Source organism: Artibeus jamaicensis, unplaced genomic scaffold (genome assembly GCF_021234435.1).
Source record: "Artibeus jamaicensis isolate MK-2021 breed Jamaican fruit bat unplaced genomic scaffold, CSHL_Jam_final contig_923, whole genome shotgun sequence".
Classification (NCBI taxonomy): Eukaryota; Metazoa; Chordata; class Mammalia; order Chiroptera; family Phyllostomidae; genus Artibeus; species Artibeus jamaicensis.
Genome location: NW_026522014.1, coordinates 12,926,696 through 12,942,865, shown reverse-complemented (window position 1 = coordinate 12,942,865; position 16,170 = coordinate 12,926,696). Strand labels below are relative to the sequence as shown.

At 36.8% G+C, this 16,170-nt stretch overlaps 1 protein-coding gene across 1 annotated transcript in view; it reads right to left on the bottom strand.

Annotated features, from left to right (window-relative positions):
- Positions 1-14,053, bottom strand: part of LRRC72 (leucine rich repeat containing 72) — a gene marked incomplete at its 5' end in the record, with an annotated part of 121,660 nt that extends 107,607 nt beyond the window's left edge. Inside the window, one exon of the mRNA XM_053655081.1 lies at positions 13,988-14,053. Coding sequence (XP_053511056.1) covers positions 13,988-14,053 — 66 coding nt within the window. The remainder of the gene's footprint in view (positions 1-13,987) is intronic.
- Between the last annotated feature and the right edge of the window lie 2,117 nt (positions 14,054-16,170).

The window sequence follows — 16,170 nt, the reverse complement described above, 5'->3', positions numbered from 1 at the left end:
GCCTGCAAGGTTTCTTCTGATAATTCAGCTGATAGTCTTATGCGCAGTCCTTTATAGGTAACTGTCTCCTTTTCTCTTGCAGCTTTTAAGATTCTCTCTTTATCTTTAATCTTGAGTAATTCAATTATGATGTGTCTTGGTGTGTTCCTCCTTGAGTCTAACTTCTTTGGGACTCTCTGAGCTTTCTGGACTTTTGGGAAGTCAACTTCCTTTACCAGATTGGAGAAATTTTTCTTCATTATTTTTTCAGATAAGTTTTCAATTTCTTGCTCTTCCTCTCCTCCTTCTGGCACCTGTATAATTGGAATGTTGGAGAATTTAAAGTTGTCCCAGAGTTTCCTAAACCTCTCCTCATTTTTCTGAAATCTTCTTTCTTCATTCTGTTCTGATTGAATGTTTATTTCTCCTTCTGTTCCCAATTGTTGATTTGGGTCCCAGTTTCCTTCCCTTCATTATTGGTTTCCCGTATATTTTTTTATTTCACTTTGCATAGCCTTTACTTTTTCCTGTATTTTGCATTTGTATTCAATCATTCTGTGAACAACCTGATTACAGTGTTTTGAATTCTACATGTGGTAGGTTGGCTATATTCTCGTGGCCTAGTTCTTTTTCTGGAGTTTTGATGTGTTCTTTCATTTGGGCCCCATTTCTTTGTCTCGGCATGCCTGTTATATAGTAAAGGGTGGAGCCTTAGGTATTCAGGGCAGGGCAACCCACTTCACTGAGTTGTGGTGCTATATGTGGGGAAGGAGTCAAAGAGGAAATAACACCACTTGTTTGGCTCTCACCCTGCTTTCAGTCATTTCCCCAGCTACCCACAAGCAAACTGGGGCTTTCTGGTGCTGATTCCTGGTGGGTGGGCTGGTGTATGTTCTAGTATCTCGGTTTCTCCAACAAAATACCCTGTGCGGCTGGGAGTTTATTCCACTGCCGCAACCCCCACAGATTTTTACAGCCAGAGGTTTTGAGACTTTAGTTTCCTGTGCAGGAACACTGGATTGCACAGTCTGTCTTACTCCCTAGTTTTTCTTCTGGTTTGTCTGTATGCAAATTTGGGACTGTCCAGTCCTCCAGCTACCACCTTGCCATGAGTCCTCTCTTCCCTGGCTGACAGTCTCCTTCTCTCCTACCAGTCTGGATAAAGGTTTCTTTTTAACTCCTTGGTTGTCATACTTCCATATAATTCAATTTTCTGGCAGTTCTAGTTTTTTTTAACCTGTTGTCCTTCTTTTGGTTGTGCAAGGAAACAAAGCACATCTACCTACACATCCACCTCCCATTTATAAATTTTTAAAATAGTACACATATACTACTATACTGTTAATAATACATGAAAAAATCACAAAAATTGAATTTTAAAATAGGTGGAAAAGAAAAGCAAATACAAATAGAAGCTTTAACATTTAGTTTCTGTAACCACATAATTAGCATGCATGCTCTTGAAGGTATATACCCCTTTTTTGGTGATCATGGTACTAAGAGACAATGAATTTAAATGAGTATTAAAAGGGAGGACAGTCAGTGTGGATGGAGGTACAATGGAGTGGGTATTATCATTATGTTTTGGGTATCTATTAGGTTATAGGGGTGAATAATCAACAACCTAAAAAAATCTGCTCCTGAGATATCAGTCATAAATATCTCTATCAAACACTGGAGAGATGCAAATCTTTTTACTACCTTCTACCAGTTTGTTTCTGGTTGGCACTTTTCAGCTTCTGACAACATGACAGTCAAAGAGTGTGAATGCTAATGATTATAAAGAGGAAAATTTTGAACACATGAATATCTGTCCCTCAAGCACAAAAAGGAGAAATACTTAGCTTTTACTTCATTCAAATGACAATCACAGAAAAATCAATTAAAGAGGAAGCCTTTGAAACTTAGTAACACTTTATTCAGTTCCCAACTAGTTATTAATATAATTTGTGCTGGTGTAATAACTACACCACTTTTATGAAAACATTTAGTTTCTGCTCATGAAGAAGAGATCACGTTCTTTCCCACAATAAACTCTTTATTTGAACACTATTTAAATTACTTTTTAGCAATTTTCACAAGTTCTTCTTTCATGGAAAAACATTTTCCACTTAAAATTTATGGCAATATTGAAATTCATTTTTTATATGTTAGCTCAAGAATAGTTTCTACTAAAAAAACTTAACAGAATTTAGTTCATCCTTTCTTCGAAGACTCTAAAACATGTAATTTAGTCATATGCAATTATCTTTTTTAATCCCAAACCGAACATACACACTGAAATTCCACATTTCTAAAATTAGTTAACAACTAACAGTGGAATAATAAATGAAAGTTTTGTCTGTAGCACTGCATTACCCAACTTGAGGAGGTAAAGTTTACAGTATATTTATTGGGCATCATTCTTCAAGAATTTTGCAATGTAAGTGGCCTTGGTCTCTAAGTGTTAAGCTAAAACAAGTTAATGAGGAAATGAAAATATGATTTTTGTAAGCAGTCTCTGTGTTATGCTAGGGATCTTTGAAAAACCAATTGAATATAAGACTTTTAAAAAGCCTTTTTAAGGTCCTAAAACAAAGGCCATTAAAAATTCAATCACTGTGTCATTTCTGGGAATATTTAATCATGAATAGAGGGCTCAGTTTCAATTTATTTATTTATATTATAGTTCTATTCAAGAACAACTGTGGTGGCTAATTTCCCAAAAACATTTTGAAGTACTAAAAATTTTGAAATAACAATGTTGAGTTCAAGTAATAAAATGAAGAAGTAGCAATATTTAGAGAATTTAATTTATACTAGAAAATAATTATGTAAGAGCCAACATTAAAGAAAAATCTTAATTTCTAATAGCATAATCAATAAAGTATAATAAAAAAGAACAAAAAAATCTTAATTTCTGTGGTATATTATCATTTTCAATACTTTCTTCACTTAGTTCATCTCATTTTATATGAGAACTTTTGCTGTAGGAGAAATATTGCTCACTGAAGAAATATTATTCACTGAACAATAGCTGATTGTACCATTTTGTCAAAGTTTACCAATATGGAAGAGCTGAACCTCACTATGAGGAGTGCTGAGACAAACTGGAAACATGTCACTACAGAGTAGAAGTGAACCTATTCCTCGACTCAAGTGCTCACTCAGCCCATTAAGCAATAAGGCCCTCTGTTCACCCTGATGAACTACAAGTAGTCCTGGTTTTTCACCCTTGCATATAATCCAGTATAGAGATGACCAACAGAGATGCTCACCAGAATAACATTTCCAAGTTCTCGCCTCAGATTCTGATTTAGCATTTGCACCTGTAAAAACCCCACAGATGATTCTGATGTGGAGCCCGACTGGGAACTACTAGGTTATGTGCAGAGAAAGACCTGGAACTGTCTGTTCCTGATCAATTATGCAGCTTTTTTCTTAGTTGCTGCTCTACTTGCAGTAGAATCAGAAGTTGGAATATTCAAGGTGATGGCAAAAGTCAAAGTCACCCTCTCTCCTGATTCCATCTGATTTTCCCCATCTGTTGATAGTTGCTTCCACTGTTTTCTGGTCTGACACATTTACTTAGCTGTTCCAAGGATGTGGAACAGGGGAAAAGGCTCCCACAAGACAGGACTCAATCCGGTTCCACTCCTAAGATATGAAAAAGCAATTCATGGTTCAAACGTGACACACATGATTTCAAAAGAGAGGTCTAATTCAGACAAGTGAGGTCGTTGAAGCAGGACCACAGGTTCATATAAAAGAGAGTAAGCAAAAGACATTATTTCTACCCTAGTGGCACCACCAGAGGGTTGTTTATCACAAACTAATAATCAGGTAATCATTCGTTTGAAAGAAGTTTGTGCATCTCTAGTCCATATCAGGCCCTATGACTCCCTTTCCCAGATAGTATATGATTAATGTTAAGAAATTCTTTGTTAGGTGAGTCTGTAACTGTAGGTGGAGAAAAAAAGCCCATCATTCTGAGGATATGACCCTTTTAAAAAATAAACGGCCACAATAAATTGTGATGCTCAGAGCTTACAATGTTCAATTTTGGGGCAATGGAAGCTTTTGGCCAAATTGTTCATAGACTTTCAAAGGAATTCTTTTGGTCATCTACTGTTATTGCAAAATATTTTTAGTTTTATTGAATCTTAAATTAAGACCATCATGTGAAATAGTTTTAATTCTGATTAAAGTTAAATCTAACATGACTATAATAAAAAAGGAAGAAATATATAAATAATGACTAACTCTCTCCACTGTCATTTCACTCTCTAATAAAGTGTTAGCCCAAACAGTCACTTGGTTAACATTTCAGCCCTAGTTTTGGCTTTTATGATGGTAAAGAAGAGAGTTTGGGACACATACTAATAGTTTATAGTGAAACAAAAGATTCCAAAAAACAGATAGGGCCATATAAATCACTCTGCAATTCTTTGATCTCTTTCTGTTATGGGAGGAAGGCCAGGAAATAATTAACCCTTTGAATCCTCTGTCCTAATGTGGCCAAAGATCTATGAAGTCTGTATCTTTTGAGTAGATGTTGTGGCCCTGATCTGAAGATATGTGAATCCCCAAAACAGATGATTGGTAGAACGCTGTCTGCAAAAACGGCTATTAACTCCTCATTCCCTGTAAGTGCATGCCATTCTTTGCACCAAGGTGTACAGCCATATCCCTTTCTCTTGAATTTGGGCTGACCTTGTGACCAATATAATGAAATAGAAGCAATGCTGTGTTCTGGGCATAGAATTTATGAAGTCTGATAGAAAATGCTTTTGCTCTTTTATAACCCATCCACTATATAAAGACCAGGCTACCTTGCTGGAGAAAGACTGCATGGAAGAGAACTGAGATAGACAGCATCAAGGACCCAGACCTATTAAGAAGTCCATCCTAGATCCTTCTCCAACTCCAGTTGAACTACTGCCGTTGACCCCAGATGAAAGAGGTAAAGCTGATTCATTCAGCCTTTCCCATATTTCTGATCCACAGAATCGTGAGCAATAAAATGCTGTTTGTTGAAGACACTAAGTTTTGGAATGGCTTGTTTTACAGAAATAAACAACTGAAAAAAGTTGTAAAACAATATAGTCTAGTTCTCCACACCTTAACCTTATTTAGGAATTACACAGCACACTTATCAAAAACTGTCCATTAAAAAATAAACAATAGTGACTAGATTGCTTATGAGGTTAGACTCTCATTGGCCTCATGTGTAAGATACATTTCTTGAGTTATTGCTATTATTTCCAGGCTTTAGGAATTTCCAGGGTTAGAAATATTATGCCTTTAGATTATGTTCTGGTATTTACTAAAATGGAAATATCTCAAAAAACTTATTAGTCATTATTCTCCAGGATAAATGAGAGGGCTGCATTTTCATCCCTTTGAGAGCCAAGTCAGTAGGAGCAATAGGGCCTCAGTGTCATGACTTGAACAGTCCCAGACCTTAGCACCAGCACCCGGTGAGTAGGGAAATGAGAGTCAGGCATCAGAACTCACAGGACTGACAAAGCCAGCCAAGTGGTAATATTTGTGTTTATGTGATTAATCTCTTCAGAGAAATTATCCAGTCAATTAATCAGAGGTCAGCTCTCTGGTAACTCAGACTTAGACAGTCAAACAGGGGTTCTGCTCCACCCATCCCAAACAGAGGTGGAATTCCATCCAAGCAAGAGCCAATCATAAGACGGGGGTCAAGGGGAGTCAAGTTCAGGAAGAAGGGTGCCAGGAGGTGGGCACACCCATGAAAGGTAAGGCGGTTCTAGGCAACGAGACAAACTCAAGATGCGTTCTTCTCACAGAAGAGAGGAGCTTGTCCTAGTTACGAGGACTGTTAGAGTTAAGACTATAACATAAATGAATTCTTAGAAGCAGAGCTGATACTAAGACACCCAATTCAAGGATAGTGGCAAGAAAGAAAAAGGGCCAGAAAGGCAGAAATAAACATAATGAAATCTAAACATTTACCCAGGCTCAGTATTGGTTAATTTTGTGCATATTTTTGTTACTGTACTACCTCAGTTACTAATGATAGGTTTTTATATAGTTAAAAGAGAATAATTGGTAAGAAAAGATTTTATAAAAAGGGAAGTATTTTTAAAACATCTGTCAAGGTTTTGAGTTCTTTCAAGGACTAAATAATAGAAGAGGTAGAAGAAATACGAAGTTGGGGTGAGGACGGTCAGTGCAAACTCAACATCAAAACAACTTTTTTCCATCAAGAAAATGAAAAAGACAATCCACTGAATGGAACAACATATTCATCAATGATACATCTGATAAGGGGTTTATATACAAAATTTATAAAAAATTTATACAACTCAATACCAAAAACAAACAAACAATCCCATTAAAAATGGGCAAAGGACCTGAATGAACATTTCTTTTTTTTTAAATGTTAATTGTTGTTCAAGTATAGTTTACCACCTTTTACCCCCATCCCAGCCCACCCTCCCAGCCCTCCCCATCTCCCTCCCATTTCCACCCCCCTTTGTTATTGTCATGTGTCTCTTATACTAGTTCCTGCAAACCCTTCCCCTTTTCCCAGTGAAATTCCCTCCCCTCTCCCCTCTGGTCACTGTCAGTCTATTCTCAATTTCACTGTCTTTGGTTATATTTTGCTTGTTTGTTTTGTTAATTAGGTTCCTGTTAAAGGTGAGATGAGGACATACAGATGGTTGATAAACATATAAAATGATGCTCAATGTCAGTAATCATCAGAGAAATGCAAATAAAACTGCAATATCACCTCGCATCTGTCAGAATGACGGTCGTCAGTAAATGAAATGAGTGTTGGTGAGGAGGTGGAGAAAAGGGAATCCTTGCACAGTGTTGATGGGAATGCAGATTGGTGCAGCCACTGTGGAGGTTTTTTTGGAGTTCCCTCCAAAAATAAAAAAAAAATAGAACTACCTTATGAGCCAGTGATTCTACTTCTGGGAATATATCTGAAGAATCCCAAAACACTAATTCAAAAAAATATATGCACCCCCTATGTTCATCACAGCACTGTTAAAAATAGCCAAGATTTGGAAGCAGCGTAAGTGCCCATCAGTAGATAAGTAGATAAAAAAAGCTGTGGTACATTTATACAATGGAATTCTAATTAGCCATTAAAAGAAGGAAATCTTACCTTTTGTAAAAGTATAGATAGACCTGGATAGTACTGTGAAATAAGCCAGTCATAGAAAGACAAATACCATATGATCTCACTTATATGTGGAATCTAATGAACAGAATAAACTAATAAAGTAGAACCAGACTTATGGATACAGAGAAAAGACTGACAGCTGTCAGAGGGGAAGGGGTTGGAAGGCTGGGTGAAAAAGGTGAATGGATTAAGCAAAAACAAAATGAAACAAAACAAAACAAAGCAAAACACACTCATAGACACAGATGGCAGTATAGTGATTACCAGAGGGAAAGTGGGGTCGGGAGGAGAATAGGGTAAAGGGGGAATAAATAGTGATAAAAGGAGACTTGACTTAGGGTGGTAAACATACAATATAATATACAGATGATGTATTGTAGAATTGCGCACTTGAAACCTATAAAACTGTATTAACCAATGTCACCCCAATAAAGTCAATAAAAATAAAAAAGCAACTTTGTTTGATGGAGGAAAGTTTTAAGTATTCTAATTTTTCTGAAGATGAAGTATACATTGGTTTTCATGTATTTAGGTTTATACTGATTGGCATGTTTAACATTTATTTATGCATTTATTCCTTTATTCTTTCACTCATACCTTATGCCAATTAGTGGTAGCCATGGTCACAAATGGAAGTACTTGACTCCTATTTAACTGATTTCTGTTCACAGATAGCATAAACAACACAGTGACCTCCTTTCTCCCTCTCCCCAATCGGCCACAATTTACTTCCACATAAAACATTCTTTCTCACCACTTCCGGTCCAGACCAGTTTAGTTTGTTTTTCTCCTAACTAGATTATGCAGCGTCTGCCCAAACTGGGTTTCTTCTCCTTCTCCCCCTCCTCCTGCTCTTCCTTATCCTCCTCCTTCTTTTTACATTTTGGCTAGCCCAGTAAGCATGAGCACAGAGTACTTAAAAAAAGTTAAAAGCTTGTTTATATCCTCAGACCCTTTTGCCATCGCCGCAGAGACCATACCATCAGGGTCTCCATCTTCTCTCTCCCATCATCCATACCACCTTCATCATCCCTCTGTATCCATACCCCACAATGGGCCCTTCTGATATGCTTATAATCAAGGCTTGGTACTGTCTTGAGTAAGACATTATAAGGCAATGGTGACCCACATTCAGACTACAGTGGACAGCTCACCTCCTATATTTACTCTGTGCTTGGCAGGGTGGTGGTGGTCATAATGCCATATTCAAATGTCCACATTCTTCAGAAAACAGGTATGTGTTGGAATTCTCTGAGGACATTGTCTTCTAAAGCATAGTCTTTTTCTTCTTCTTGAAATCTTGTTTTGGTAATGAGTTGCAGTTCAAGGTATAGGCATAGCTGCTACCAATATCTTCCCTTGCAGAAATGGCAAATCTTCCTTTTCTATTTGCTCTTTTTCTTCGATGACTATATGTTCCTCCCCTCCACAGATTATGAAAACTGGCCACCATCATTCTGGACTAGCCATTTGTTATCCAAACATATGTATCATCAATTCACCTCTCCGACATCCCTTATGCACTGGCCATTCCCCTCTTTTAGTTTCTGGAGTTATGTGGCCTTCCTCAACAGGATTTCACCCCTGAGCTCCATGCTCAGAGTGGAGTTCGAGGCAACAATTTCAATTCTCTGAAGCTGTGGTGGCTCTCAGAGGTGATGTGTTTTTTAAAAGACAGGCCTGCAGAAATACCAGGAGATAATTCAGTACTCTGTTTCTCTCCCTGCTTTTTGTTGTTGTTCTGGCACTTAAAACATTTTCTCTTTGTGTTCCTCTCCTTATAAATTAACAAAGAAATTGATTTCTTTGCAATTTTAATTGGATTAAGGGATCAATTGGTTTTAATGGATTTCTTAGGCAATTTTTTATGGCACACTTAACATATTACATGCATTTTGCTTTAGGTCTTGAAATTAAATGCGCTGAATATAAAGATGATTGGGTTGTAATTATTTTTAAATTCTAGGCTTACTTAAGTCTGGTCCATACCTATATTAGAGTAACATAAGAAAGCCTATTAAAAATGAAGATTTCCGGGCCTACCTCAGATATACCAAATCACAATTCCTCTTGGAAGGTGCTAATAATATGTTTTCTAAGATTATTTTATGGTATATAATACGTAAGTGTTTATATTATAAAAACATATGAGAAATACTATATAGAAACAATTGTACCCAAGTGGTTCTTACGAAGAGTTCAACTTTTGTAGCATTAATGATGTAACATTTACCAATCAGTCCTAAGGCTAAATATTCACCATTGTTTCTTTTTAGCTGTATAGGGAAAATGAAGTGGACAGCTGAGATAGTTGACAATTAACTGCAAAATGTATATTGAAAAAATGAGAGATAATAATCTTGTTGTCATGTGCTATTTAGTTTGAATTATCAAAAGAAAGACCTCAACTTGGAGTGTCACCTTTCTTATGTATAAAAATGACTTAAAGGTCAGAAGTTAAAAGCCTGTACCATCTACATAAAGTACAGAATGCAAAGCAGAAATTAGAATTCATAGGCTGGAAGAAATTCTGGGCTGGCCCAGGGTAGAACAATAATTGATTTTATTTGGCTCAAATTCCAAGAGGGTTAAAGGGTAGATCATTAAGCTGTTCATTAACATCTGTGAGCAGCCCCCTAACTAACCTCCAGAAATGCTATTAAAACTGTAAGTGTGGTTGGGGAGACTGGAGATGACCGACAGTACTAATTACAACTGAACTAACACTAGAAAAATGAGCCCAACTTGATCTAAAACTCCCTGATACTAAAAAATTCTTCAGGAGAAATGTTGCAAGGTATACCGACTTGTGAAAATAGACAAACAAAAAAAGGTAATTTTAGGCTTTTCAGCTATAAAGATGGACAGCCCCTTCCTTTTAATGGGCACTTCTATGTGCTTTAAAAAGGAAAGACGTGCCAAAGTGAGGTTATAAAACTGTGTATACATTTAACAAGACTATGCTTTAAACATGGCAGTACAAAAGAATACATTATTTTATTCACATGATAATCAAAGGGTTTAGTTAAAAAATCATAGTGCACTGAAGATCTAGTTATGGACACAAATAAGATGGAATGAACAGTGTTTTCTTTCTTTAATCACATCATTGTATTCATAACAATATATAACTTCATTTGGAGATTATATACATTTACATTTATGGTCTGTTCAGAAGGTGCAGTCATGTACTATGAAAAATGGCATTTATTGAAGAAGATACAAGCAACATTGTACATGGGACAATAATGACTCAGTCCCCTTCAAAGTAGGCACCTTGGGACCTCACACAGTTCTCCCAATCACTATCAGCTGCCCTGTTGTATTTTCCTGAATCTCATCGATGGTCTGAAATCTCTTCCCTTTCAAAGGTGATTTTAGTTTTGGGAAAAGCCAGAAACTGCAGGGTGCCAAATCTGGGCTGTAGGGGAGCTGGGTCACTTGAGTGATTTGATGTTTCATCAAAAACTCTGCATAAGATGTGATGCATGAGCAGGCGCATTGTTGCGATGAGGCTGCCAATCACCAGTTGCCCATAGCTGTGGCCTCCTGAATCATCAGAATAGTTTCCATGGAACAATGTTCAAGCTTAATGCAAAATTTGATGCAGATTCATTGCTCTACTTGTTTGGTCATTTCGAGTGTGATGACCACATAGTACACATGTTCAACCAATGGCATCCACCCTCCCCACTGATTAGAACAGTGAAGTTGTCATTGTTCATGCATGCACATTCCAGTCCAATCTCTTTGGTTGGCAGGTCACGTTCATGTCATACAAACTGTTCTTGTTATATTAACAATGGCTGGACTTTTTATGGACAGACTTTGCATGTGTGTGTGCATGTGTGTATGTGTAATAGTATATTTGAAGCTCTTGCTGCGCATGAAGTGGTATTAGTTTTTTTTTAAACAAATTAGTGTAAATTTAGTGGCTTAAAAAAGTACAATTTTATTACCTCAGTGTTATAGATGTCAGAAGTCTGAAATGGGTTAGAAGGACTATGTTATTCTGTAATCTCAAAGAGGAAAAATATGATTCCTTGCTGTATCCAGCTTCTAGAAGCTTCCTGAATTCCTTGGCTCACAGTCCCGTATCTCTCCTCCTCCTGTCTCCATCCTCACATTTCCTTCTCTAATTCTGATGTCCCTCTAATAAGGACCCCTGTGGTTACACTGGGCCTTCCTGGATGACACAAGAATATTTTCTCCATCTCCAGAGCTTACCTCAATCAGCTGTCCCTTAGTAACGTCAGGGAACGTATCCACAGGTTTTTGTGGCTGCTACCTTTGCATCTAAGTCAGCTGGGGCATTTTCAATACAGAAGGTTAGCTTTCACTAAGGAGAAAATCCTGGTTTCTTAAGTAATCAAAGACCTGATTAAGATGACTTAAAACTTAGAAAACTGTTATGATAAAACAGATTCTTTGCCTTCTTGGCAGAAAAGTTTTCAGTTATCAGAAGCTGATCAATCATATAAGTAAACTTTGTCTTTTTAGAAGGTGAAAAATATTAAGGTTTAATACACTATTGATGTTAAAGGTTATTTTAACAATCCCTTCTAACAAATGTATTCAATCTTATCCATTTTGATCATACATAAAGTTTCTTTCTCAAGATTTCTTTTCATGAATCTTCTACAACTTTCCTTATTCCTTTCAGTTTATCTTTTGTTCTCTTACCCATTCTGAAACAACCAACTTATTTTAGGACAAACCACTTTCTTTTAATTTTCTCAGAAATGTATTTCCATACTTTATACCTCCTATTACTCAAAACATATATTATTTCCTTCAACAGTAATTGGAATTTTTAACTCTTGGATACCTTAATATTTTGTGAAAATTAAGAAGTAAGGAATTGTGAGCTGTTATACCAGTATTCTTTAGAATGATAAATTTATTAATATATTCTATAATTTCTGGAAATATATGCTTTTTCATAGTACAGTCCTTCAATGAGGCAAAGGTCTTGTTTACTAACATGTATCTTTAGTTTTACTTTAATAGCCAAAAGTTGATAAACCTATGTTAAGTAATTAATGTTTCCATTATTTTACCTTAGTTGGAAATGATATGAATATTCAATAAATTTTCATAATTTAATTTAAGGTAGCAAAACCTTGTAAGTTACCAAAGAGTCTTAGGAAGCCATTTTTAAGTACACATAAAATATAATTATTGTTAAAGTTCACCTAAAAACTTTTATTCTGTTTACATCTATTTAATTTACTTGTTCTTAGCAATTATGTTTAGATTACTTGTGGAAATTCCATCATACTGAGTTATTTGTCTTGCTGACAAATTTTGCAGTGGAGATAACACAAACTCATTTGATGAATAAGTCCAGGTAGAATAAAAATGCTATACTTAATAATAAAAACTCTAAAGACATGCCTGTTTAAATTAAATCAACATACTTAATTAGCTTAATACCAAATATTTCCCTTAGATTACAGGCACTAGAAAAGCATTTAGTTTATTCCTACTACATTTTTGAGAATTTTTAAATATAAATGTTTGTTTGAGCCGATTAAATAAAGATTTTACAAATTAGCAATATCATTTGAAGGTGGAAAATAGCATATAATACACATGAACATACAGACAGATGCAAACAGAGGCCTCCTAGCCTTTGCTTAAAAATTTTAGCCATGCGATAAGTAATAAGTTCATCTGCTCAGGAATGGTGTAAGCTTTTTTCTTATTAATATTTATGAAGACAATTAAGATTTTATTTTTCCTTAACAAGGGAACCTTCTAACCAGAACAGTGGTTTGTTCTGCTTTCAAAAAATTCCTCATTTCCTTCTCTTTCCTCCAGCCTTAGGAACTCGAGGTGATGAAAATAATTGGGCTCTGAACTGCTTTTAGACTGCATTGCTGGTTTTGCAGAGATGTGTAAGATAAAAAAGATTGCTCCTAATTTCCCAAACAACCCATTGTAACTTAAGTAACATCACAGGTTGAGCTACCTGTCCATCTACATCATCTCTAATTTCTTCTTTCCCTCTGGGCCCACAGTTTTATTTTAGCTGAGGGGAAACAGCTCACTACCCCATCAGCTTCTAATTTGTCCAAATTTTTCATCATGGAGTTTTTACATCTTTTGAAATATTTTGCCAGGTTTCACCTGGGACAACTGTAAATATTTCTGGCAGCATTAAACTATGCCATGGACTCAAATGGCCTCAAAGGGTGCAAAGGTTATTAACTTCCAGAGTCATTCTCTCTGATAGCCAAGAGAATGGACAACCTACATGTCCCAGGCAGGCAGAAGGCCAAGCCAAACCCTCAGGACCTGGGCAATACCTACCCCTGGGAGAGAAAGGTTCAGTTACCAATTGGTCTGGATTTGGGAAGAGCAAGTGTCAAATTTTATTTTCATCTTTCACTGGGCTTAGGAGGTAAGCCATTTACAAACAAACTTCTACAGGTCCTCCCAGAGTTCATCCTCTCTGTTGGGTGTGTGAGATATCCATCCTCTGACTGGTGGAAAACAAGAATGAGCAGCCCTGTTTTTACTGCCTCTGGGAGGAAAATGATCGATGTAGAAAGCTCCCTTCTAGTCTATTGAGAAGGAAATGGCTGGACAGAGAGCACAATGCACTCCGGCAAGAGCACCCTCTGGACGGTGGAGGCCAGAGAGAAAAATGTTCTCACTGGTCATAAAGGCCAAACTCTCAGCACATGATACACAATTAAAGGAGACACACCAGACACACAGAGAAAAAACAATTAACAAAATCCATGAGTACTCACACCAAGTAACCAATAGTCACTAAGCCTAAGAAATTAGTTTCACAAATATTTTATTCTGCTAATCTGCATTTAGTAAAAGGAGGGAAAAAAAGGCTCTTACCACTCTGCTGCCACCAAACTCTAGAAGTAGAAATCTGGGAATTCTTACCTTTTTGGCTGGCTCATGTTAGTGGTTCTAGGATCTCTCTGTTGCCACAGCTTCAGGTTGGGCAGGGCCCAACCTTCAAGATGTCTTTCTCACAGTGTGTACTTTCACATGCCTGTTGCAGAGAAGATATTCTCATAATGTGGCTGCTACAACTTGGTACAAAGTAATATGGAAATTACATCTTTCACCGAAGTATTCATAATAAGAAACGAATTATTTGTATCTATATAAAAAGACAGAAAAGAAACTGCTTCTCATACTGTGATATACAAATGAAGAGTCTGTTCTTCTTTTCTACACGTCTGTTAAACATTGTTAATACCATTATATAAGCTCTAAGGGTTCATAATGAACACAGCAAAATTGACATATTTGTTCTAAGAAGAGAAATAAATCAATAAAATAAATAAGTCTGACTAAAAGTAGTCAAGGATTAGTGATATATAATGATTATACATCAATTAACATAATAAGACCTTTATTACTGTGCTTTTTTCCCCCTCTCAAGATTGAGAAAATGAACACTAGCTTTAACTCTACTGTCACGTTAAAAAGAGAGCTATAAAGATCAGTATTAGTAGAAACAATTCATTTGCCTTTCCTCCTCTCTAGTAGACTCACTCCTTCATTTATTCACCTGGCTAGTCAACAGAAGGTAAATGAATGCATAGAACAGGCCGGACACAGGTGTGGTAGTGGTGCTAAAAGGTCAGGTATATTATGATGCCCACCTTTGAGTTGAGTCAGTGATCTAACAATCTTCTACTAGAATGAAGCTAAATGCTAATAATAACAATAACAGTATCACAAGTGAAACTGAGAGTACTTGGAATAATAATAAGAGCAGAACATTTATATTTTAATTTTGTATGCTTCAATCTTAACTGAGAAAAATGGGTAAAGTTACCAAATTGGAATATTTTTTAAAGATTTTATTTATCTTTAGAGGGGAAGGGGAGGAAAAAGGAAGAAAAATATCAATGTGTGGTTGCCTCTCGTGTGTCCCCTGATGGGAACTGGCCTGCAACCCAGGCATGTGCCCTGACTGGGAATAGAACTGGGGTTGTTTGGTTCACAGGCCCACACTTAATACACTGAGCTACACCAGCCAGGGTGCCTGAATTGGAATATTATAACTTGATAATATTCTCAGTGCTTAAAAGATTCCCTTTTTATAAGCTTTATATCAACTACTGGTGGGTGAATATTGATAAATATTAATTAGTAAATATTTAATTCAAATTCGCATTAATTTATTTAATCATAGTTCATTCAATACATATTTATTAAGCCTCTGTTATATTCCAGGAGCTGGGTATACAACCAGAGTAAAAAAAAGTAAGGCCCTTGAACTCATGGAGTTTACATTCCTGGGAACTAACATAATGTGCCCTGACACGGGTCCTGGCTGAGTGGCTCAGTTGGTTAGAGCACTGTCCTGATACACCAAGCTGCAGTTCCATCCTGGGTCAGAGCACATAGCAACAAATCCATGGTCCTCTCTCTCTCTCTCTCTCAAGTCAGAACATAAAAAGAAATATGCTCTGACACTCCACGTACTTCACTGCATTTTCATGCTAAACACAGGCAGCAAGGACAGTGCTAAAAAAGGGTAGGATACAATTCAGGCTGAGTATTTTTCAACTCTATACTTCTGTGCCAGGGCTTGACGGCATCTCTGCCCTTAGGTGTGCAATCTTACACAAGTTACTTTAATATTCCCCCTTGTTTCCACCTTTGTAAAAGGGATACAGTAATAGTTGGGTTCTCCTGGAGATTAAATGAGATAATGTGCGTCGAGTGTTCACCAGTTATTCCTATGACTGCTTTGGCTGTGGTTCCAAAACATTCCTGCTCATTGGAATCTGGGGGCCTTTAAAGGCATCTCAAACCCTGGGCTACACACCAGACCAATTAAACTCCAGTCTGAGGGTAGGTCATAAACGGCAGCGGTTTTGGAACACCCTAGGTGGCTTCAATGTCCAGACTGGGTTACTGATGCGTCCTAAAAGCATTTGTCCATCTACCTGCCTTTTAATGAAAGTCAGATAATCGAGGCGCACATTTTCCATTCCATCCTGTGACTTTATTCCAAATTCTTTCAAATCTTCAAGGGATGAGGGATGGGAGGAAGC